We start from the raw sequence: 26,965 nt of genomic DNA on the forward strand, positions 1-26,965 counted from the left end.
GACCAAAACGGTTTTGTCCCTGGACGCAATACCACGGCCAACCTCCGAAGACTACAACATGTCGTAGCCGAAACCCAGGAAAGAGACGAGGACCTAGCGGTAGTGTCCTTAGATGCCATTAAGGCCTTTGATTCCATCTTCTGGGAATGGCTGATCGAGGTACTGAGGGAGTTCGGATTTGGAGAGGGCTTCGTGAGATGGGTCAAGGTCTTATACAACTCCCCCATGGCCAGAGTAAAAACTGGCGGAATAATATCTGAAGCCTGGGCGATACAGAGAGGCACCAGACAGGGCTGTCCACTGTCGCCCATGTTGTACATCCTGGGACTGGAACCAGTTGCCATCTACTGCAGAAATCAGCTCTTCGACGTGGGCATAAAACTAGGTAACCGACACTTCATAATCTCCTTGTACGCCGACGACGTACTTTTATACCTAAATGACCAACACGTAAATGCGCAGGTACTGCTAGATATTCTGGACAACTACGCCCGCTACTCTGGGATCAAATTCAGTAGGTCAAAATCTTGCGCGTTCCCGCTGGCCAAACTTACTGAGGTGGGAGAAACAGACTTGCCGGAGGTGGGAATAAAATGGCATCCAGAAATGTTTCGGTACCTGGCAATTACCATAAAACATACCCCAGAGCTCACACATGACCACAACATCGAAAAAGCACTCCGCAACTCTATGCAGTTCTGGTCAAAACTGCCACTCGCTATGATGGGCAGAGCAGCTATCGTGAAAATGATTATCCTCCCGAAACTCTTGTATCACTTCACAAATGTTTGCTACTGCATCCCCCTATCCTTTTTCAGAAAACTGGACTCAATAATCAGGGACTTTTTATGGGGCACATCTAGACACAAGCTATCCTTAAAGATCCTCACGCTGCGACACAAAGAAGGAGGGATACAACTTCCCGATTTCCATATGTACTATTTAGCTGCACAGCTTGGCCACGTGACAAAATGGCTACAGGATGACCCAAATGCAGAATCAGAATTACTAAGATTAACACCCTCCAACCTATTCCCCAAAGAGGCACTATGGAACCCGCTGAAACGAACACGAGACGCGCCAATGATCCTACAACTGGGGAGACAGATCTGGACCAGAACCTGCTCCACCCTCCGACTGAGTCATCCGTACTCCCCCAACACCCCCATCCTCGTCGATACATGCAGAACCATAACAGACCTCAAGGTGGCGAGAAACTGGGAACGTGCTGGGATCTACGCATGGGGCGACATGTACGAAGACGCCAAATTCAGAGAATTTGAATTCATCCTAGACTCAGAGGAGCTTAGTAGAGGCCAATTCCTGTGGTACCATCGCCTCAGACAAGTTGCAAAAAAGAAGTGGCCAGAATGGCCTGCAGAACCCAATTTAGACCCCTTGCTCAATGAGATGCACGAGCTCTCAGACGGTTGGAAACCAGTAAACCGACTATACGGCCGTTTGATGGCCAGACCCAACCCTAAAAGTGCAGCACTAAAAGAAAGATGGGAAACAGACTTGGGGGTTACGCTCACAGACGCTGAATGGGGAAGAATATTGCTTTGCCCCAAAGAGGTCTCTAGGAACACCAGATTTTGTCAAATCCAACTCAATGTTCTATACAGAACATACATGACCCTGAAGAGGGTGGCCGGTTTCAATAAAAAGGCCTCATCAAACTACCCATGGTGCGGCAGCGAAGCAGCGGACTTGCTGCACATGTTTTGGACCTGCAACAAGGTGGTGCAATTTTGGTCTAAAGTAAAGCACGTTTGCATGACTGCTGGCATCACCAGATACAACTGGGAACCAAAAGAATGCCTGCTGGGAGCACACCCCAGGGTGAGCAAACTCAAACATGTGTTCAGGCTGATGGACATTTCCTGCATCCTAGCCAAGAGAGCCATAGAAATGGCTTGGAAGTCAAAAGGGGTCCGAGATACGAGTACTGGATCAAAGAACTAGATCGGTGGACCACAGCCGAGACAAGAGCCTGGCAAGACGGAACTAACACTGGAATGGGCGACACGAACAACACCCTTGAAGCATGGAGGGCTCTCCTCCGCGACATTGCATTTTCTGCAGATCACAAGCCCCCCTGAAGAACACGCCTCCCCTAACCTAAACTAAGGCAAGAGACAATTCGGGACCTCGACTTGAACTCCTAAGGGGACATCGAGTTCTTAACTCTATACTTTTCCGCTTCGGAACCGAAGCTGAAGGACGATACTACTATAGAAGACTGTGCAGTTCATTGTCGTTGTTATCTTGTTGTTTTTTGTTATGTTATTTTATATGGCCAACACAAACTGCTATTAAATACAACCTGCAACGTGTACCTAACCAAATGCCAATAAAATGTGTTTACAAAAAAAAAAAATCAGTGTTTATACAACATGATATATGTTTATATTGTGGCACACATTGTTCATATCTTGATATGCCATGCTGGGGTGATATACGTTTATGCTATTTAGACTGATATATATATTTCTCAACATGCAATCCAGCGCCCGTTATCTAACAAAATAATTCTTGGGGTTGTTGCCATCTTCTCTTATTTACTATTTATTACAATCTGGGGCAGTCCATCATGGTGAGGTTTTTCCTCCATGTTTATGGTTTAATATATATTTTTATTGTCTATAATATCTAATAAGCTGGCGTATCAAGTTCTATCTACCCTAAATTGGTTGGTTATGTTTTTTGAAAGATGACCCGTTTCTCTTCACAGGCACTTACCATTGTGATCGCTCACAAGTGTAATTGTTCGGCTACAGTCTGCTTTCTATACCTATGGAGGTCAACTTGCTAGTCCTTTGTCTATCGCTGTATGATATGATAGGTTATTTATAACGCACTTAATACCCAGAGGTTTCTGAGCACGGACCCGGGGATCGAACCCATGTGGCTCTGTTGTCTTGCTTCCAAAGGAAGCATGTTGCCGATGAGCTATCCTCCCTAATGGAGTGGGTATACGCGAACATGCATAGAGTACAATCAGTACGGATCGCGCAGACGTGAGTGCTGTTGGTTGGGGTTCTCGCTCGCGCAGATTTTTGTGACTGCATTCTAATTGAGTATGCTTGAATTAATCTTTTTGTTTTACCTGTTGAACATGGGATATTCTCGTGTTTGCAGCCATAATAATGCGAACTGGTTGATGATGATGCCCGATGTTTGTTTCTAAAAGGTACCTTACTTGGGAGGTGTGTTTACAGAGAAACACTGTATTTGTGGCGGAAAGGATTACGGTGGAAGCCCTGCGGGCAGTAACTTCAAAATAGGAGGTACTAACATTGTTTGGTGAGAGGCATTATGGTGTCACTATAGATGGTGTGTAGTTCGGTGCTATATATTTTGTGTTTTTACTCACGGTGTGGGGTTTCATTAAGTGCACAATCTTAGACTCTAGGGCAGAATTTGTGAGTAGTAACTTTGTGTTGAGTGGTATTTTGGTGACGGGACAGGTTTTTGTGACCCCTTTGTTGGCATACAACTATGGGTTATTGTTGTGTGGTTTTTTTTGCAGCACAGATTAGGACCCATGGCAATTTAGAAGCAATGAAGAAATGTATATAGACTTGAGTTTTGAAGTCTACAGCTATTCAAGGGTGCATTGAGACACCAGCACTACAAATATCACACAAAGAGATATGTAGTTTGTTTCAGAGATTGTTGAGGCAGGGTTGATAGCAACCTGTGGAATTCACTCAGTACATTGCGATTAAGAAGCATATGTACGAGTTGTCGAGCTATTTTTCAAGCCTAGACTGACTTTTTAAGATGGATGATGGTGATATATAGTGATGCCCCCCTTTTCTGTATCCTGGTTGTAGGAGCAATATTGGAATCTCCGTGTGTGGTCCTGGATTACATGGTGGCGACTAAGAAAATCGTGTTCTTCCCCTGAAGAAAGTTTGTGCAATTAGTGCAAAAAATAACGAACATGTCGGGATCTGTGTTTGTCTGAGCTAGTATACTCAGAAATTGTAAGAGGTGTTAAAGCCAATTGTATGTTTTTTATTGTCTAAATGTGGTTATATGTATGTGAATTCAGTGATTTGATTTGCTTTTATATCTACCGTGTTGTGTTGGGCCATGCTCATGCAGAACATTTTTGAGTTTTTATTTTTGTGTGAAACTTTATTCAAATATTTTTTGATACTATGTATAAGCATTACGTTTTTGGTCTATTTTTTTCAAGACTGGAGGTACAGGGAGGTTTTTCTCATCAGATCATCTATATAGATCTGTAAACTGAAAAATATTGGAACTGCCCTTTATATATGAATACTTGTGGTCACCCCTGACCGTGTGAGATAGGGAGTATTCAAAGGGGTACTTTTGCCTTTAGTTGGGTTGATTAATATTTAAACACCAGGGATACACCGTTTGATTTTTTTAAAAAAAGAACATTTGCATTGTAAATGTATCTGACTTCAGGCTTTCCTCATTCTCGTTTATCCTTTGGTGGGTTTTACAACCACGATTCTTCCAAAAGTATCTAAACTATATGTATGTATGTGCATGTATATATTTTAGTGCCACCCTATAGTTAAGGTGAAGCCCATCACCCATAGGAAATGTGAACGTTATATGGGTAACAGCTTTTGATCCTTAGAACAGATCAGCTTGACATTCCTATTCCGGTGACCCTTCTCCCCACCCCCCTCCCCCCAAACTTGAAAATATTGTGCAGTACCGTGTTAAAGTAAAAACAAAGGTGTTTTTTTTTTACTTTTGCATTAATTTTCCCATAGAGGAATAGTCTTATGTTTGGCCATGCACTCAGCTGAAATTGCTGGATGAATTTGCACCAAATAAGAAACAAGTCGGGCACAAAGCACTCAAAGGAAATCCTTTGATGGTTTGCCGTAAATCCATCCACTTTTTTTATAATTTTGCATAGAGCGGTGTACCGCTGTGCACGAAACATTTTATATATCCCAATGCATTGCTGATCCCAAGCTTTCATTTCTGGAATCTGCATTACGCGATTCAAAAATCAAGTTCGTAATCGATTTTGTAAAGTGCCATTAAATTATATTGGGTGTCTAAGCAGGGCAGTTTTGGGGCCAGGGAGCATGTGGGCAGGTTAAGAAAGGATAATTTGTGAAGGTTTTGGGGGTGGCGAGGCTGCAGTTTTGTTAATTTTTTTTCAATCCTTTTTCCAAGGTCAAGAATCGGAATGAACGGTAAATAAGTGTAATTACTTCAAAACTATAATAAATTGAGATGTGGCAAATCATTGTGATTGGTAGTTTGGGGGGGGTTAATTTAGGAAGCATTCTTTTACGTATAAAAATAAACTACAGGAATTGCTTCCTAAATTAACTTAAGTGTGTATTGGAGGAGGCTATTAAGGGGCTTAAAGTGTTTTGGGGTATTATCTGTATATTTGCTTAATTAGTGGAATAAAAGGTTCATAATTAAACACTGGAGAAAACTGATGCTTGTTTACTATATTCTTTGTTGTACTTGGACATGGTTTTCACGTTACTTAACTGAAGATCTCAAATCATGCCTGATGTCAGGTAGGAAAATATCTACATAATCCCACATGTCTCTTCTCATCGCAGTAACCCACCTACTCCACCACACTTCCTCGTCGCAGTCCCCAGCTAACTCCTCCTTACTCGTCCTTGTTTTAGTCCGCCACTAACCTCACCACATTCTTCCTTATCATCATCCCACAGTACTATCAGCTCACTCTTCCTCATCACAGTTTTCCCCACTACCACAATCTCACTCTTCCTCGTCACAGTCCCCCACTGCCACCAGAGCATTCTTTCTCGGGACAGTACATAACTACTACCAACTCAATATTTGATAAACCCGATGTTGCTTAGCTTAAGAACAGATATTGACAACAAATGATGACATCTGGAATATTATCAGAACGAAAACCGAATTACAGGTGGTGGGACATATAGTAAAACAGAACTCTTAAAATTCAGTGAAAAAACATTACTTTTAGGGACGTTAAGGTGCAGATTTAATACCACAAACCCCCTGAAATTCAGCAGGTGCTGAAAGCTATTGGACCTTAACTATGAGGCGTGCATTTCACACCCTGGAGGCACCCTCATGACATCACTTATGACATCACATATGCATTGTGAGCCACATCACTTGTACAGCAGATCTTGCATGCAAGAAAGAGATGCAACATTTAAAAAGCATGCTTCTGCATACAAGGGAGGATTCAGGTGCAAAACTTGGTTGGAGTTTGTATTTAAAAATACTTACCATTTACAACCATGGTATTCCTACACATCAGAGTTCCTCTGTATTGAAAAACAAAGAGGGGTCTGGGAATCTCTCTACCAGCACAAACACAGTCCAATGACCTGTTCTTGGGTGAATAACCCCTGGGAGAGACTCTACCAAGTCTTTAGCTCACTGTCCCTTTCACAGAGAAGAAATGTGCCCGCATATCAGCCTTTGTCCTGCCTAGGGGCAGTCCAGCGCCGAAATGCTAGGCAATTCTCCTCTGAACAAAAGTACCATCAGTAACCCCATCCACGTGTTTCAGCCTTGTTGGGCATCATCAGTGAGGTGAAACTGTTGCCTCTCTAAGAACAGTGAGCAAGAGGTCCACGTCTGGATCGCCCTGTTAACTTAGGGTGAAACCCAAAGTTAATTTATGCAAAACAAAGGGGGGTCTGGGAATCTCTTGTGCTGCTAGAGAGATTCCCAGACCCCCCCCCCCTTGTTCCTCTGTATTGATTCAGCATTCACCATGATTAGATACTCTAGTACCGTTATCTCTCTGTTCTAAAAACAGTCACCTATGCATAGAAGATATTTGAGTATGCCAATTATGACTTTACACCTGTCCACCAAAGAATACAACATACATTATAAGAGTCAGTTTCGGAAGTCTACATATGGCAGACAACTTCCTGTCGTAACAAATCAAATGGTAGGCCTAAATAGTAAAGGGTAGGGCAGGTGGCCTGCAAGGGTCAACAAGGTTAAAAAAACACTTTCATGTTGCGAGGGTGTGTTGCTGGAAATACATCAGAGGGACAGGGCCTCTGAATCCTTGTCCTTTATTGCTTTATCATGTGTTCTGTCTTGTTTTCCGCACAGGAGTTCATGTGGGACTCCTGGTGGTGTGGCTCTTCCTGTATTTGGTTTGGTGAACAGACCCTTGGGATACCCTCATGGCACCTATGGGTGGGAGTACGACCCTGTACTCCTAATTTGTTTTTGGGCCCCTGTGCGTGGCCCACAGAACAGGGTATGGGCTGGTAGCAGCTCCGTGCTAAATTGACAGGTGCCCTGCGCATCCTCCATTTTGGGATGCTCAGGCCAGTCATTGGAATCAGTGGATTCCTGATGGGAAACAAGATGGCCTCTTGCTTCCTATTATTGCCTGTTACCTTCCTTTTCCCAAAGTCCTGGGAAGCTCTGACTCTGTCCCTTTCCCCTGATTAGCTGTTGGGTGGATGTTCCATGTATGGTGTTGTGGGGAAAGTCCAGGCCAGACTGGTGGAGCCTTCCCAATGACTGTATGTTGTGGGTACGCCCGAGGGGTGGGGCCTGGGGGAATGGAGTGTGTGACAAATACGCATTCTGTGTTATGGGTGTCTACGATCTGGTGTTTGACACAATGACTGAGACAGCCCTGCCCAAAACTGGTTGCAGTGTTGTAGTGCTGAATGGCAGTGTACTTGTCTGAATCCACATTCTGTGTTGTGATGTCTGGATGGCGAAGAATGGCCTGAATGCACTGTGCGTCTGATTGGCTGCCTGAATGCCCTTCTGAGTGATTGGTTGCCTGAGTGTGACCCAGCAAAGTGAATGGGAAATCAACAGTATATCTGGGGGCCTCTCACTGCTAGAAATCGTTCAGAAGCTGAAGTAGAAACTGACATTGAAACTGATGCTTAACTTTGAAGCCCAATGGAAGAACAACTGCAGCTGCTGTACTTCGCTAATCTGAAAGTTGCTGTGCCTTCAAAGAACTGATCCAAGAGCAGACCCAGCTAGGAGACCCCTCCCCAACCTACGAGGGACCATCATGCACCAGCTGATATTTGCCAAAGCTCCCTGGTAGACAGACCTACGAAAGGCTGCCGACCTGAGAAGGGGACCATCAAGGAGAATGAAGAGAAGCCCCAGCCAGCCGTCCACCATCGCTGACTGGAGACGCCGTGCTCACTTTACCTAAGAACATTTTGATCGAAGGGCTCCCTTGCTCATCATCGCCGACCGCTTTCATCCTGCCGGAGAAAGTCAAGGCCGTCGACGACCGAGGAGAATCCACCGGTGGGTTTCACGCCACTTGAAGACCTCAGACACCGACGAAGCTACTGAAGCCAGCCGTGGTCACGTCCCGTTCGCCAACACCAGACGCTGACGACTCGACGCCCTTGCTGGCCAAAGTTCTTCATTGACTCTTTGCGGCAACAAACCGTCATTGTTGAGGTGCACGGCACGCCTCCCCTGTTGCACAACATTTTCAACCAATCGTCAGCGAGCACCGCAAGGACCGAAGCTGCTGCCTCAATGACAACGTTCACCTTTTTTTCATCTCGGACGACCCGTGGCTCCTGCCTGAAAGGGAGTGGACTCAAAAAGGGACCGTCGATTCCCCAATGCAGAACTCTATAACACAAGGTACATTTGGGTTGCAGAACTATATAAGAAGATGAGACTTTAATATACAATATATGGACTGGGCTTGCACTGCATCTTCATTTACAGGTTGCCCAGGTGGGGGGGCGGGGGGGAGGATCCTAGTACAGAACTGTGCCTGACGGTAGGGACCCAGTGTTCTGCCAATTGTCTAACCAAGTTGTCTTCCTCCTAAGTCTATGGGTGATATCGTTTTGCTGTGTTGATTCATATGCTATTTGAACTGCGTACAGTTGATGCATTTTAATAGAATCAGAGTAATCCTGGTACCACCTAGAACAGAATACATTTACCATTTTAGATTTTTCAGAGCACAACAAATCGTGATTGTGTATATAACCTTGAACCTTATTTATATAAAGACTGTGTTTTAACTAATACAGTGTGTGGACATTCCTTTGTGGGTGCTTGGGGACTACACTGTACTTAAGAACCAGCCCACATCACCTCCTGAGAAGCTAGGCCTTGATTGCTCGCCACGTTTAGCACTATAGAGAATCTTGGCCGGGGTCCTCTGTGACTCTCCTCTGCCATATAGAGAGCAGGAGTACAGACACCCCCCCCCCCCTCCGGTCCATTACAGAGGGCACATAGTAATCATGATCAGAGTAGCTAATGTACTGGATGGACAAAAGGTGTAATCAGTTTAGTGCCGGGATTTGAAACCAGCATTTCACTACACATGTTGGACTGAGACCCTCATTTATTCTCACCACTGCAAATGCTGGGTAGGGCGAGTGGAAGTTGTAATGTAAAACCTCTGGAGATACAAAGCTTGCAGAGTTGTCAAGGGCAAGCAGCAAGAGGCTGACGGCCAAGTCGAATTACAGAACCAATTAATATGGAAGCACAAGCCCAGATGCAACAATAGTCGGACTAAGCCTAACTATAAGAAGCAATACAATAGATTGCTACGCGTTTTCTTCTATATATAGAGTCAATAAAGCCTTCGGAATTGGCAAGCGATTGTAGGGCTCCCAGTAGCATAGAATAGTAGCCTGAACTAATAATGGAAAACGAAGTTACAGGGCATGCCAGGTATCACTACTAGTCTATTGCGAGTGGTCAGCCCCTGAAGAATTCACGCAGACTAAGGCTGCCCACAAGGAATGAAACATGTCGGGCATTAGAATAGGCAGGAGATCTACTACAGGGTTGCAGCATTTATTGTATGGTTAACACAAATAGAGGTTGATAGAATTGGTAGCACTTTAGCACTAAGACACTTTCTCAAGCACATAGCACTTCAGTATGGTGTTTTAATGGATGGTTTTACTGTACAGATGGTATTGAAATTTATTCTGTAACTAATAATTGATACTTGTAATGTCTAACTAAAAGAAGATGTTGTTTTTTTAACAAATTAATATTAAATACATATGAATTTACTTAATCACTATGATGCAATGTTGAGACTCCTTCTAGATAAGCAGTCCATGGAGGTTTTTGTATGTTTAAAGTGTAAGAGACCAGGGTTAACCCCCACCCCTGCTGTGTTAACAAAGAAAGCCTGTTATCTCCTAATGTTGATGTGAGTAAATAAGACACCTACAAATTATAAAATGGAAAAGACAGATACTGTGGAAGGAATTCATGAACAAATATTACTACATATACACCAGACATTCCAAAATGTGCTTCTTGTGCTATACAATGATGACTGGACACATCTGCTTTCCCTTCATAGTTTTGGTAATGTTCTTGGCAAAAAGAAATGTTCCTTCCCTAAGAATTAAATGGGGAAAGTACTGCACATAAGACAAAAATAAATGAGTTCTCTAATAATTACATATTTATGATAATTATTAATATGGTATTAGCTATAGTTCATCTACAGATGATGATGGAAACACCACAAAAAGAAAGTTGTATTTATCTTTAGCATTTTGAAAGTGCAACATTCTCCAAGGTCCTCCCTTGATGCTGACTATCCAAATCCTAAAGATATCTTATTTTCTTGAAGAGTTTTTAGGGGTGGTGGTTTCAGCATATTGAGGCAAGTGCATTAAGAGCGACTCTACTCATGGGATCTGGTGAAGTTCTGGGGTGTCTGGCAGTGATATATTGATTAAACTTAAGCGTGAGGAGAGGGGATCTAGCCATGTAGAAGTTTTGATGAGTTGATGCACAAGCAGTTGAAGATGATATCTTTGGGAACATGCAGCCAGTAGAAGGAAGATAGTGCCGGAGTGATGCTGCTTCGTTTGTGGTGAAGAACGAGGTGAGCAGCCGCGTTCTGGATTCTTTGGAGTCTCAAACATAGGGAAGAGGAGAGACTGAGGTCTGCACTGTTTCGGTAGTGTATTATGGTTGGGCGCTGATAAGTTTGACTATGTGAGGAAATATCCAGTATGGCAGTACTATCCTGAGGGAGTGGAGATGAAGGAAGCAGCAGCCGACAGCTGAGCTTGCAAGAGAGGATAACGTCCGATCCTTGTTAAGACAGAAGCCCAGGTTTTTGATGTTTGATTGTCAATGGGCTGAGAGAGGCTGCCAGATGGACGGAGCCCAGAGGGTGATAGTTTGTGATTAGGACTTCAGTTCTATATATTTATAAAGTTATATAATCATTCATTATTTGTTTTAATTGTTATATATGTGTGTAGTAAGATTTTGTTTTTGTAAATCAAAGGAGGCACTCAGTCAGGGGTGCATAGGTGGTTTACACTGCAAGATTACAATCTAGGATCTCTGTGGAGTTGTTTTATCATTTAATTTGAAGAGGTGTGTGAACTCCCATTTCGTAATTTACGATTCTAATCTGTATAACACATGGGTAATAATTTCGATTTCTCCAAGCATAGTGATTTTCGTATACGATTCAATGTTTGAAAGAATCCGGAGTGTGACATGTACATAAAGTAAATGCATTCACTAAATGTAATTTACCATGCTTGCTATTAATCAACCTATTTTGATTCTTGTACTTTGGGTCCCTTAATATTATAGCTAGGTCATTTATAAACAATAGCTATAGCTGTTAGTCTACAGGTATCAATGTTTTGTGTTTTGACCTTTGGAAACACTATCGTGGCCCTATTCAGGTCTCTGGTTTAGTATGTGGCTAGTCAGACATGTACATGGGAGAGATTCTCAAATCTTATGTTAGCACTGAGTTAAGTACATTATAGAATGAGTGCTGTCACTGTGATAAGTCACTTTTGAGACCTTTTTAATCCTACTTTGCCTCAGCTGGTGCATTGCCACCAGCTCTTTCTTTGATGATTCCACCCTATCGAACACTTGAATACTCTTGTCCAAGTGTGTTTACCACACATTTGTTTACAGTTTTTGTAACTCCTTGCAGCTGCACAATGCAGTGGTTTACCCCCTGCACCGAATTTCTACTCTCCCATAATCAATATCCCCTTTGCCAAAGTCACTATCTGTTTTTCTTTTATTATATGGTCCATGGATTGCATTGCAGTGAATATCATGCACTGAAAAAGGTGCAGTGAATGTTCTGCAATGAAATTACGAGTAGCACTCAAATCACGAGTAGCACTCATCTGCTTTTTGTATTGTGCATACATTCTTTCTGCCTTGAGTGTCCTTTCACTTTTGTAAATCTTGCACTTAATTATTTCTTTTGCCAATTGTGGGGGCTTGGGGGGAAATTACGGTATTTGTCATGGAGGCTTATTCTTGAAACACGGATTGGATGTTCACGCCAGTATGGGCATGCCTTTATAGTGGCAGCTGCATCCTTGAGCACATCCTTTATTTGCTAAGAGATGTGCTCTGTCTGCATCTCTTTCCTTGTGCATTGCCGACCCTACCACAGGCTAGGTACAGATGAAATTGCAGTGCAAGGTGGTTCCTTTTCAGCTCCATGCACTCACAGTACACGTAATGCCCAAAATAAACAAACTCGAGCAAAGCATTTCGTGCATTGCAAGCGATAGGCATTTTAAGGCTTGGCATTTGCATTACACACCCCGCACTCAAGTGGGAGTAGTGCTGACCCAAATGCTCCACCCATCTTGTGCAGGATGGCAATGACATGCACCTGAAACTAACCGAGGTTAAGGTTTGTGGGAGAGTTCACAGTAGAGGTGTGGATGCCTGCAGATAGGAATTAGAGCAGGGATCTCTGTTCCCGTAAGCTTCTAAATGTGTTTTGGTCATGCAGCGTCCTTTGAGACCACTCCTGCTCACACACCGTGGAGGGTATGTTTGGTATGAAGTGTGATTGTGTGTGGTGGAGGTGACCCAGTCGGGTTAATCAAAGCATGTCATGTGCTTTCAGGTTGTGGTTACGGATGTTTTTGTGCTGTGTTTTGTTTCGGGGATGTGGTCTTGAGCGAGAGGCTGTGAGGTTAGTTGGTAGTTAGTATTGATTTTGGATGTGAGAATGTCATGGCATGCTACCAAAGGGTGCTTTCCATCTGTCTGGTATAGCAGCGCATCATAATAATAAATGCCAGTGTGTAAATAAGACAATTGATGAATCGTAAAGATTTGGTAGCACGTTTATATGTTTAAATGTTCTTCTGTCCTCGCAACAATCTCAAATGTTACCACTCATCCGATCTAACGATTTTATTTTATCCAGCCACAGTAATGCACATTAAACAAGTATGGCACCTTTGCAAAAGATGAGTCCATAAATGATTGGCCCGATTCAGACACAAATGTTTAGAGCATGATGCAGTGAGATGAGTGCTTGGTTCATCTTCCTACCAGCAGAGCCTGGGAAGCTTGTCCCAAATGATTCACAAAGTAGACTAGCATTCAGCAGAGGGGCTGCACAGGAGTCCTTGAAGCCTAATATTGCTGGCATATGGGTTAGCAATACCCATGCCCTAGTCAAGCGACAGCGTAAATAGCAAAACACATATCAGGATGGTAATAGGGGCTGGGGGGGTTGAGATTGTGAGGTTGCCAAGTATTGGTAAGGGGTAGTCTGCAACATGCTAATGGATTTGTGTGATACTCTGCATGCGATGTTCGTTTAATGCCCCTCTATTTGCAATTCCGTCTCAGCTTTAGAATCATTAGCTTTAATTTATTAATAAAGCATATTACATGTACTTTTTGTTATAGTGCTCTGTTGCTCAAGGCCATTTTTGCTTGGCTTTTCATAGCGCAGCTAACACAACTATTAATTTGCCTTTTTTGCTTACTGTTAGCTGTTCTGCAATATGCATGCAATTATCCAAAATTTAGAAATGTAGATGTATGCAAATCTGAGGTAATAGATGTCTCATTTTCATTTTTCAAATTCCTTACTTAATTGCCCTGTGAAATGAAAAGAGAATGCATCATTAAATCAAGCAAATAACTGAAAGTGCACAGGGAATACTCATTTGGGCAAACCAGATGATGTAAACATGTCTCCTTTCTTGGATTCCATCAGCAATTGGTTAACATGATAACATTGCTTAGTGATTAATTTCCAGGAACCATCCTCATATTCTTTTGAATTACTCATCTATTTTAGCATAAACATAAGTCTTTGTAAATGTTGCAGTTTGGTTCACTCTGAAATTAATTCCACTTACAACTTGCCTAACTCGTTTCAGTTCCACAAGATGATTCTTCCCGTTTCCGGAGAAGTATCTCGAATGGTCATTAAAAAGAATTGTCCTTGGTTCGCATTTTGTTTTGCTCTTATTAATGTGGACATCATTTCATCAACTGCCTTCTATTCTGCATCTTGGACACATGCACTGTAAGAAGCAAGTGAATGTGTTTACTTATTCCTCTGTGGCCCTTCCAACAGATCCAATTATCCAGGATCTTCAACCGGTCATACTGGTATCCAGTAAAGGCAAAGGCAAATTTCCAGTTGCATCAATCTTTCCTGCTTTTCAATATTGTTTTTTTTTCATACAGGATATTTAACTGGTAGAATAACAAAATGCATAATGTTTTATCATGATTTTCTGATGTACTATAAAGCTGAATTTGGATGAAGAGTCCATTACAAGGAGTAAACGAAATAAAAACAAAAACGGGTCTAAATTGGATACATCAAGATGGGGGGTATGGACAGGAACTTGGGGTCATAATGCATCTATTGATGTGTTCCATGGTAGAACGGGGTCATATACAAAACCCTTTTCTCTACATTGAATTCAGACTGTGTATCTCACCAACTGCACACATAATCTTTTTTAACAATAATTCCGTTTGTTTTCTTTATTTGCAAAACATTTTCAAAAAGTTTCAAAAGCTTTTCTCAAGTACTCCGGCCATATGCATATATAACATGATGCCAGGAACACATTTGTAAGGCACTCTGACACTTTAATAGTGATTACTAGCAGGTGTGTGTTTCACTACAACATGTCAGTGCTTTCTGATTTTAAAAGGGACCCAATTTTTCCTAAAATAAAATGTTAATGTTTTGTCTTCTGAATATTCCTATGTTCTAACAGATAAAAATCACATTTATGCTATTTTTGATATTTTTAAAAGATTTGCACTTGCATATTGTCAGCTGTTTTCAAGCCCTTCATAGCAGCTGACATCAGGGGAGGCAATGAAGTACAGCCCGCATACCCATTATACCCAAAAAGGGCTAAATTAAATGGTTGCATTTTCCTTTAATGTGACCAACCAGTTTCCTCGCCTGCTAATCCTGCCACACAAACAATAGCAGTACCAGAAGTATAAGTGCTACTATTAGTAATACTACTTACAGTAATACACTTACCACCAGCAGCAGCACAATAATTCATATTACTCGTATTACTGGTGGTAGTACTTTAAGTAACGATATCAGTAGAAGCAAAATAACTGTTACCTGCAGCACTACTACTACCAATAACACTACAGGCAGTATTGTCTCTTATAGGCAATTGCGTGATTTTATTATTAAACCTATGTGCAGATCGGCCATTAATCACCTTAACCCAAACAGGCTCACCACTTAAGAAGTGAGCACACAGTTGTACATAAAGCAGGTTTATTGTACAATTCTCCGGGTGACAGTTAGATGGTGTTGCAGGACCAAACTAATCCAAGTCTCAACAAACCGCATCAGTTCACATCTTTTATACAGTTTTGCAACAGTTAAAACACTTTCAAATACTAATCCACCGCCCAGCCATGATTGGACAAACCCCTCTTCAAAGAAATGCCATGGTTTCCCAATTCCTACGTTCTCATTGGCCAGTTTTATCTTCATAGCCATCTTCAGATCATATTTATAACACACCTCTTCTTAGGATTCGTCTGTAGTAGGTCATGACATCAGCACATGGTTAAACATTGGTATTGAAGCATAATTCACAGCCTGTATCCATAATCCTATCCTGACCCTGACAAACTAAAATCAAAGAAATGTGTAAAGGGATATATTTTTTCAGCTTTCCACCTGTAGCTTTTCCAATGTTCCAACACAAAGTTCCAAAATAGGTGTGCAACAAACAATTTTCAAAGTTCCACAATCCTCAACAGGGAGGCGTCCCTTCCCCTGGGTTTCTCAGCTTCTTCCCAGCTTAAAGTCACAGTTCCTTTTCCAGGATATGTCATTAACCAGTCAAGGGGATATTGCTCCCTTCCCTATATTCCACACAATTGCAGGGTTTTTTTCTAATCCGTGCTTCCCACACATTATTATAGGCTTGCCTGGTATACTCTCCTGCAAGGGTTTTCAATGTTTACTGTATTTGGGGGCAGGTCCCCGACTCGCAATCACACTGCCTGTTTTTCTCTTCTGTCAGTTCTTTCACAATATTCATCACCATTAAGGACATAAGGGGGTATGCCTCTTTCCCCAAGTACCTCTTTCTTATAATCCTTCACTGTTATTTTCTTCTGTGTACTTGTCCTTTAACTTCCCAAAGCACTGGGATTATTCAGAACACTTAGTATGCAAACCGTGGGATTTTGTTCCTCACTTTCGGTGAGTAGTATGTTCCTAGAGTACAACCCAGTGTCTCTACCCTCCACCGTGGGCTCACTGGCATTGTGATTGCTTCTCAGACTAGCTTGCTCTCTCTCTGGCCTTTTGTTTTTGGCTTCTCATCTAAATGTGAGCGGCTCTGCCTTGTAGCAGAAGGGTGTTTGCCTGATGCTGCGGCTTCCCTTGCTGGCGCAAAGCTTCTGCACTACCTCACGTCGCAGTTCAGCATCTCTGTTGCCCTGATATGCATCTCTTTGCCGGCCTCTGCCTTCCCTCCTCTATGTACCTTAGCTCTGCCTTACCCGCCAGTTTTCTACCCTAAGCTAGGGAGATTTCTCTGCTCTCGTCTGGCCTCTCTATGCTTAACTGCTTGGCTTGTCTCCGCCTCCCAACCCGAGTGAAGTTAATCTCCTTCCACCTTGACGCTTCCTGCTTTTAAACATTGCGCCACCACCTGTACTCCAACTATAGCATGCCCCCAGTTCTGTGATATATATTGCTCCCGTGCTCTTTCTCGACTGTGTCTCTACAGAAGATGTTAGAAAGAGTTCTAGTATTGGTGTAAGGTGGTTGAATTTGGTCTACACCACAGAAGCCATAAAGGTATGGGAGTTTGGGGCGGGGTGTCATGTACTGAGTGTAAAGGGGGATGCAATGGCCTTACCAGTGTGTCTGCTGCCCGCCCCTGACTGTTTTCTACCCCATATGACGTTCCCCTCAGACAGCCATCCCAGGGTCAGGATCAGGTAGCGGCTGCCCTTTCCTGGCCATATGGGAAAAAGTTTCATCTGAGAAGGATCAATGACATTGGTGAATTCATCACAGCAGAGATAGATACTAAGGGGAATAAGTAAACCCTGACCCCTGACATTTTAAGTACTGAAGGGTGGGGTATATAAGTTGACTGTACATACATCCTGATTTGTTAAGGACATTTTCAGAGCTGTATCTGCTTCTGGAATTATATATTGGATAGAATATGACCAATGGTGTGTATACTGAAAGATCTCCTGACTACTCTGTGTAATGATCATACACAGATGTATTCAGTGAGCTAAAGGAACATCTTGCTGTCTGCATACCTTGGGGAAAAAAAGCAAATTGAAGTCCGTTCTGGGTTACATCACCAAGCAGAGTCTGGTTACTGGTGCTGATCCATTTAATAAAAAGGGTGAACAGTGATCAATCGCTTCCCATTTTTCCACTCTTAAGTTGCTCATTAAAAATAAATTGACACTTTTAAACATAAATGAAATACTAAACACCTCTGAAGGGAGTTTAGTAAACATACTTTCATTTTGGCAAGTGATTTACATGCAGGGATGTTAAGTAGCTTGCTTACAGTTCCATTTTCTAAAACGCAGATTGAAATTTTGACCAGCCACGGGGTGGGAGAGTGTGATTATTTGCAATGAATAAGAAATCGAGAGATTTACATTGGCAGAGCTGTTCTGATTAAATTGAATCTCATATAAAATGACAACTTTATTCAGAGTCCTCACACACTATTCAATACATGGTGGATGAGCACTCACGATAAATCAAATGTGCATATAGTGATGTGTGTTTACCAAGGTTTATTCAATTAAATGTAGCATAGAAATGTTATTGATCATTCTTCATTGTAGTGTCCTTAGAAGATGGAATTTCATAGATGCATAATCCGTTTATTTAAATTGATTCTATCATTTCTATTTTATTAATAAATAGGCCTTCTGTGCAACCTTGTGTTTCTTTTCCCAAAAGTGGAGGTAAGCTGTAGGGGAATAATACTGTTAAATTGTGGGTCACAGGTTCATAAAAAACTTTATTCAATCAATAGAAATTGTGCACGCCTGATTTGGGGTGGGTGGAAAATTCTCCTGCATTGGATGTTGCATGATTAAAACATCTTCCAACCCCCACCTTTTTGTATTGCAGCATTCGAAGAGCATTGAACCATGCCAATGTCATTAGCCACTCTATAATCACTCTATAATATTGCTATTGTAAAGGGATATGAATGCTACTATGAATATTTTCGTAGAATCATACTTGTTTTTTGCTTAACCACATAACGTTTTGCAGTTTGAATGTTTGTATTAGTAACCAGCTGTTCTATCCTCTGTGCTTTCCTGCTCACCGTGTATAGGTGTGCCTTTGTCATAGGTCTAAGGAAAGGAGGTGTGTTTATATCCCGTTTTCCTTTCCTGTATGCCTGTATGTATAAGCGGAGCTACAACCTAATGGAATGTCCTGCAGGTGCTGAGAATGTTAGTTTTCCTGTGAGAGTTCCACCCAGAGGAGTTGGAGACATGTAGCCTTGGTGGTGGGAGCCAGATGGCTCGCGTGGCGATATTTAAAATCATGTACCGAATCTCTAATGCCTGACATCTTGAATGAAACCTATTAACTATACACCCTCATAAAGAGCCTAAGGACCTGCCATGTTCCCTCCAAAGATACTTCATTTCACCAGTTCAGTTCTCGGTTGACTGACTGTAGCACAATATTAATTAAAATAAATATGTATAGGATTTCTAATGCACAAGCCTAGCTGGGAAGCAATGGGGATATATATATATATATATATATATATATATATATATATATATATTATGACAGTTTAGCCATATCCTTTTTTGTTCATACACATTATTGGTTGCTTTTTTCATCTTGAAGTTTTATATTTACTTAGACTGATTGTCAGGCTTTTTCTTTTGCCTTTTATATTCTGACGCATTGGTACAAAATGTATTTATATGTTTTCCGTGTTTTATTGTGTTGCACTGTACATGTCCCGTTTCCTCATGTTGATTCAGTCTTTTTTTGTTAAGCCTTCGTCTCTGCTGGTTTGTTGGGAAATGAGTCCACCATTTTATGTTTACCGTGTTTCATTAACTATTGTCTCATCACCTTAGATGGTTTTCCCAATATATCTTTCAGGAAATAGGCATTATTGGTCTGTTTTCCAACTTTGGGACATGTGTTGCGATGTGCATTATATAGTGGTCGCCTCCTGGACTTTACAAATAAGACTGCAGGGTTACATGTTTTATTTATTCATGCCCTGTTCTATTTGGTAATGCATTTTACAATTGCTTTCCTGACCTCCCTTCCGCTTAATCCTTTTGTTGTGTATGCTGCAGAGAATGCATTTTTTTCGCATGATACGCATAATACTATCATCCTCCCTTTCCAAAGTCAAAACCCTCTCACATTTCGCTTACAGACATGATTCTTCTCCAGCCGGCCTCCCACTGTCTGCTGAAAATATAGCGGATAGGGAATTTCGCTCGCCTTATGTTTTACATGTTAAGGACACTTCTACTGGGAAGACGTACAAGTTGAAAAGTTATTTATTTGGAAATGATGTCCGCCGTCAGTCTTTTGGAATCAAGTTTATCTCGATCATTGCCTCCAGCTGGCTATCTTGGGCCCTGTGTGTATGCATGGTTACAATCGTATTATGTGCATTCCCTTGTGTACAAAAACTAGATTGGAGCCTTTTCTATTGATTTATCGCTACAGTATGATACTTCATCAAAGGTTCCTTGGGAATTTTAGTTCAGTTGATACAACTCTACTCCTTTGAACTCTCAATTTGGCCATGATTTCAGGAAGTGTTTGGTCTGGAGCAAGACCGTGAAGCAGTCTTGGAAGCAAGGGTGCATGTAGGCGGGAGGCACTATGAACAAAAGCTGCAGCAAAGGAAGGATTACCAATAAAAGGCAGGGGGTGGGTTTCCCCCACCGCTCAGGCTGCAGGAGGAACAGCTGCCTTAACAGTAAGGGTGATTCAAGCACACGGAACAAGTGAGTGAAAGGTGCTAGGGTAGTGTCCGGTGACCCAATAGGAGTAGTGGGCGAAGTTAATGGGAGCAATGGGTATACGGCTAGATAAGGAGGAACTAGTGTAGGGGTCAAATCCTGGCAAGAGTGGGTGGTTGCTAAGCCCGAAGGAAGAACCCAGACACTGAGGAGAAATCTGGGATTGGGGGCCAGGCAAGAGGACCAGATACCATTAAAAGAGAAGGATCAATAGCTAAAAGTGGCCGATCAAAATGCCACTCTTGGGTTGCACCCAGCCTGAGTGAGCATGACTAGAGGCTGTGTTTATGCCAGTTTTCAAAAAGAATGACTGACATGGCTGTTTTCTTTTCATACAAGACGTGTTTCTGGTTGGTGGCACTGGAGAAACTAATATGATGGAATACATATTTGGCAAAAACCGTAGAACGTTTAATTAGTCAAATTTGCAAATCTGTTTTTCCCCTTTCTCAATGAGTAAAAATAGAAAACATTTCTTAATGTTCGCATCTCTTGATTGTCCACGTGAGCCATTCCCTTTGTGTTTGCAGGTCAGTTCCTTTTGGAAGAATCTCGCTTAATCGAAGCGGCTGAAATGGCAAAGAAGGCAGCTGAGCTGGACAGTTCCGAGTTTGAAGTGGTCTTTAATGCTGCTCACATGCTCCGGTACAGTGTCTTCCACACGTTCCTTTTAATGTTGTTTCTCATTGAGGTTACCTTAAAAGCTACTCGGTCGGGTAGCATGTGTGTTGCTGCGCTTGGATTGGGGCTAACAGGTATTCCCAATAAAAAAAGGACTATGCATTCAGTGGGTTTTCTTAATCCTTCCGCGCACCCTCCCGCAATCTTCTGTATTGAAAACAAACGAAGGCAAATTTAAGTAATCCTATCTCCGTTAGAAAAGCATGCTGGGTTTATTTGTCAGGTCAGTAAACCTTTGAAAAAGGGCATATTAAATGACCACACTGCCTTCAAAGAATTGCTTGATTTGTACATTGATGTATGCATGCTTTTTTGGTGTTCTCCTTCCTGCAGAGTTTATTTTGAATGTACTCCTGCACAGACACTTAACCTCTTTTGTGCCCGGATAAATACACAGCCCCCTGCCAGAGGGTCCAATTAAATCTTTAAAATCCATGCGAAAACCTTCACGTCATAAGTGCACATCACGCACCCTTCTTGCTGACAGAATAATACATCATGGGCGGTCTCATAGGTTTAATATATATGTGGCATCAAACGGTCAAAAGGGCCGATTTCTTCTTCGCTGGCATAGAAAGAACTCTGCTAGCAGCGGAGGCCTCAGGTGTGTTGCCCTGCTGGAGAATTGGGCCACATGGTTGAGCGAAGCACAGCAGTTGTGATCACTCCTATGCCCTGATGGTTTGTTTGCATTTTCTTTACTGCTTGGTAGGTGTAGTTTAGCACTTCCTGGATGAAAATTAAATCATTAACTGCACTTTCCTGATCTCCTTTTGTGTAGTTTGCTTGAGACAAATTGTGCTAGTTTTCCAACACACCATTAATCGTCAGACGTTTGAGATCAAATGCCAGCCATCTCCAATCTTAGTATGTATATATCCATGTAGTCATACAAGTGTCATTCAAGTTTATATTTACTAAGAGCCACAAGAGGTGATTTTGCTAACATTCCTAGGGGGAGAGGAGGATGGACATTGTGGCTAGATGCTGGGACGACTTTTGTAATTTGTAGGCAGCTACACGCAGAAAAATAATCTGTGCGGACCCTAATGTTCGGTATACATGTCACAATTTAAAAATATTGTAAATTAATACCAGGTTGCAGTGAGAGCGAGTGATGGCATCTCATTTATTTGTTCTTAAAGAAGGAAACTTTTTCATTGTGGTTGTTTTCACCCCTTTCCTAGGGGTCTTTTCTCTCTCTGCATAATTAAGTGTTCTGCTTTCCAGCAAAATCTTTTTTGTGAGGCGTCCCCTTTTTAAAGCACTGTGACAGTCCCTCAAGGAAGGCTAGAGAACGGATCCTGGAGTCTGAGGGCTTCAGATACTGGATCCTGAAGGTGGTATGTGGGTATCCCCCCTAGGCCTCCATTATGTCCCTATCCTTCTGTGTGACTCTTCCCCAGCAGATCCTAAATCTTAGTGCATCCCCAACGCGGGGTCTCCCTTTCCACATGGAAAAGACTGCAGACTAGAACTGAGAGCAAACATCACTCGGAGTGTAGGCATATCATTGCAGTCTCTGTGAAGCAAGCCACGAACAAATGCATCAACATAAAAAGATCACCCCGCACTGATGGTAGCATGAACACTGTTTATGTGAAAATTCAATGCTTGCCAGCTTGAGTAAGGGTCAACGCGCAGACTAGTCTGTAAAACGTAGGGGATTCTGCACACCAGCAGCTGTTTCTACTGCCATGCTGAAGCCAGACAGACCACAGGTGGAGGGGGGGGGGGGAACACTCTGACTCCAAGATGGTGGACCTTTATTTTATAGGCTTGCTGTGTGCGTGCAGTCATGTCCATGTGCAGATTACAAAAAGACACTCCTGCATAATTTGTAGTTCAATAGTGAGCCATCCAATGAGGAGGCCAGATCCCATTTTTGATACATTGCACCTTGTAGGCCAATCATGCTCCCAATTATAACCTGGGGAGGAATATAAAAAATTGTTTTGGCAGAAGATGAGGTGTGGGAGTTAGTTGTTTGGCAACATCAAAACTGAGAGAGAAAGTAAAGAGCAGAGAGAGAGATCGAAGGGGAGGACAGAATGGGGCCAGAGCATTGGTGGACGGGGAACCAAACGCGGCCCTGGAAATCATTTTCAAAGTGGCCCCATATTACACATTTTCAGCAAAATGTTTTCCTATGAGAAAATGTGAAAATAAAATGGGTTATCACCTAAAAGTTTCCCAGGTTGCAGAGGCCTCCCGGGGAATCTCCAGAGTTCCCTGTAGGTTAGTCCACCCTTGGGCAGGAGAGGAGGAACGAGAACACCTGAAGGATGAACTAGATGAGGGGAGGGGGGGAGAGGTAAAACACCACATGGAAGAGGAGAAGGAACGGGGAAAGTGCATGAAAGCAGAGTACTTGAAGGAGGAGGGGGAGGTAGAGAGCCAGCAAGGGACTGGAGAGAATTGAAAAGGGAACAGACGGGCTGCAGGAGAGCTGGGCAAGAGTGACGCTTAAGAGGCTGAGGATTCCAGGGCAACGTGAGCACGGGTTGAAGGCACCTTACCCCCAAGTCCCACTGAAGCTGCTACTCGGCCGAGTATGCTAGCATTCTGTCTATTGTATTACTCTAATAAGCCTTTCAAGCGACTTCCATTACAAATGAAAATTGAAGTGATGATTAGGAACCACAAGATTTTCTTTTTTTATTGTAATTCTCAGAAGTTGGAAAAAAGACATTTGTAAAATACATAGCTTATGAACAGTGCAGTGGGCTGGAAACCTGCGGTGTGGTCCCGAGGGCGCTGGTGACCTTGAAAAACGACAGGAGTGATTAATGGCATTATTGAGTGGTCCCTATTGAATGGCTTAACTTGTGCAGTATTTAATCGAATTATGTTACCTGCGACGCTGCAGTGCTTTTGAAGGGTGATGTGCTAATGTGAAGCTACGATTGAGAGCCATTTCTTCTGCCTTTGTACTGTACCTGTCGTGTTACTCCGCTTCTGACTTTATAATTGATTTATGGGATATCTCGGAGGGAGGGAGGGAAGGAGGGTGGGAGGCTGGATGGGAGGGTAACCCAAGTAACCCCCTGGTATTCCGTCCTGTGAGCGCGCTTCCTCAGTCTTCAATGTCGTCATTTTAATGAAAGAAGGTGTGCACGACCGCCAAAACCGTACAGCATTAGGACCTTTGTACTGAATGTTCAAATTGACTGAAGTAACATGTGCTTCTTTATTTGCACATTGTGTTTTTTCTTCGTTTTTAACTGTAACTTTCATGGTAGGCAGTGGCAGATTTAAGGCAAAGGGCCCCGTGGGCAGCACCTGACACAGGGCCCTAGGTGGGCGGGTCATGGAGGCGGAGCTTTGGGTGGGCGGAGTTAATTGTGGTAACAAGCGCATAATGGCAAACTTTAGGGACAAAAGCTATTTTTTTATGAAGTTGTCTTTATTACAGTTACCTAGGGGTCAGTTACGCTCCAGTCGAGCTTTACCTTTCAGAACTTTGAATCTCTCTCGGACCCCTCCTGAAGCTCAAATTAATGACTTTCAACTTTGACTACAGACAGTAACATTTGAAAAAAGACAAAAGCAGATTTCTCTTTAGTTTCAGTGTCCCGATTATGCTCCATTGGGGGGGGTGAAGGGTTGACAAGCAGCAACCCAGGGTAGCAACTGCTGCACCATGCGCATGATGCCCTTGTATACCCATTCAATCTCAAAAGCAAGTTAGGGTGGCGAGTCACGTGTTTGATCCCTAAATAGTCACGTTTCACAGAGGCCCATCCATCCCCACAAGTCCACCCTTTCAGACAGGGGTGTTGCTAGATTTGGAAAAGATCTGGGCTATGCTAATGTCGGGACTGTCTGGACTCGAGGCTAGCTAGCCTTTTGGTTGTAGCCTCTGAGCTTCTAGCTCTTTGCAACAGATATATACGTGAGATGTGTTCTAGTTATATCAGGCGTGACATTGCTTGTCTCGTGCCAATCATTTAAAACCAGATAGACTCAGCATATTGGTGCAAGATCCATGGGGGAAGAAAGGGGAGATGTGTTCTAGTTATATCAGGTATGGCATTGCTTGTCTTGTGCCAATCATTTCAAACCAGATTGGTGCAAGATCCACGGGGGAAGAAAGGGGAGGGGGCTGTGGAGTGAGGAGTGAAAGAGAGCAAGCTAGGTGGAAAGAAAAAGAAAAACAAAGGGGGACAAAGAGTGCTTTTTGAGGCGGATGAGAGGGGGGACGAGGGGAATACGATAAAAGGTGAGAGAGGTAATGATGGCTGCTAGAGAAGGACGATGAGAAAGAGGAACAGGAGGGGCAAGTGAGAAGTGGGATGGAGGGATGAGAACGAAGGAGAAAAGAATAAGGAAAAACGGAGTCTAGGAGAGGGAGTGAGAAAAATTATATAAAGTGAGTTAAGAGAACAGAACATAGGATGGAAGAGGAAGTCGTGGGTAAAGGGGAAGTGGGATGGGATGAGATAGGAATGCAGGTGAGAGGATTGTAGAGAAACAGATGAATGAGATGGAGGGGAAGGGAGAAGAAGGCGGACAGGACGAGAAAGAAAGACAGAGAAACAAACACAGATAGAGAGACACAGAGGCAACGAAGTGGGCCCCTGGTGGCATCGCACTACTCCGGTCCATGAACTCCCCCTCTGAGCTGGGCCCAGAGCCTCTGACTCGCTGTGCCAGGGATGGTCCCTCTGCCTGGCGACCATTGGATCTGCCTCTGAATCAGGGCTGCAATAACCATAAGACAACTCTATAGAGTACTCTTCCCCAGCCAAGCCCTGGCCACGCAGCATATCAAACGGGCAGCCGTCACTACATCCAGCCCAGGGCACGCATTACAAATTAGACAACGAATCACAAAACTGACTGCCGAGGCCTTCCAGAGTTCACCACACCAGAGGAGAGGCACCGAGAGGCCAAGCAGCGAATGGGTGGGAGGCCCTATGGCCGAGCACTGAGTGAGCAGAGAGGCTAGACTTCTCCCAGTGCCCCCAGAGAAGAAAGAACAATCACTAGATGGGCACTGACTGCACTGCTTTTAACACCTGGGCAAGCCCCATAGCTAAGCATCACCCACCGAAATCCGCTAATTCGGAAATTCCACCACACAAAGAGTCCAAGTACGGAAGTGCGCGTTGGCTGCAGCTGCACACTTCCGTCAATAAATAGGCCAACCACCTACGTGTCCCATTTGATCCCCACAGCAGTAGCTATGTCGAGGCCCAGCAAAGATAAACAGTCAAGGAGGCAGGCAGTTCAGGACACATCAGCCTAAACTCTACAATGAATTTAAAACTAAACGAAAACACACAGTTACACACCCCTTAGTTTCGGAAGCACAGACGACATAAAAAATAGTAAATCTGCCATCTCTGTCCTCCCTCTCAACCTGTTTCCCCTTCCACTCCTCACCCCTCCCTCCAGCGCCATGAAGCGGCTTACAGTGGGATAGCGCGGATTACACACCCCCTTTAAATAAATACATCCATTTCCAAGCAAAGGCCTGCAGACAAATGCTTAGAAACACTGGAAACAAAAAAACACTGGAAATAAAAAAACACCATCAAAGCCCCCAAGCCCACAATAGCCAAGCTTACCTGTGTTAGTAAGCAGCAGCAGCAGACCGCAAACACTGCTGGACGACAGCCTCCCTCGACTCGAGTAGCAGCACCTTCTCTTCTGCCGCTAGGCCCGGGCAATGGCGATTGGCGACTCCTTCCTCGTAGCACCACCACACTGGCACATAACACTGAGTCACCTGGCAGAGGCGGATCTAACCGTCTCCTTTCTTTCTCCCTTCCAATCCTGGGCCAGTGTAGGGACGTCACGAGACGTGTCTACGTCACGGTCGTCTCTCAGGTACCACTACCTACACTGGCCCAGGATTGGAAGGGAGAAAGAAAGGAGACTGGACTCTGGAGTGATGTCCAAGACGTCCAACAGAAAGGGCCCTGTGCTGCAAAGGGCCCTGTGCTGCGTGAAAGGGGCGGTGCCT

General features: G+C 43.3%; 1 protein-coding gene across 1 annotated transcript in view; it reads left to right on the forward strand.

The window, feature by feature from the left end:
- TMTC2 (transmembrane O-mannosyltransferase targeting cadherins 2) overlaps positions 1-26,965 on the forward strand; it is a 937,188-nt gene that overhangs the window by 682,176 nt on the left and 228,047 nt on the right. Inside the window, exon 10 of the mRNA XM_069629317.1 lies at positions 20,844-20,958. Coding sequence (XP_069485418.1) covers positions 20,844-20,958 — 115 coding nt within the window. The remainder of the gene's footprint in view (positions 1-20,843; positions 20,959-26,965) is intronic.

The sequence above is a fragment of the Ambystoma mexicanum genome, chromosome 12 (assembly GCF_040938575.1).
Source record: "Ambystoma mexicanum isolate Mex_15411 chromosome 12, UKY_AmexF1_1, whole genome shotgun sequence".
Taxonomy (NCBI): domain Eukaryota; kingdom Metazoa; phylum Chordata; class Amphibia; order Caudata; family Ambystomatidae; genus Ambystoma; species Ambystoma mexicanum.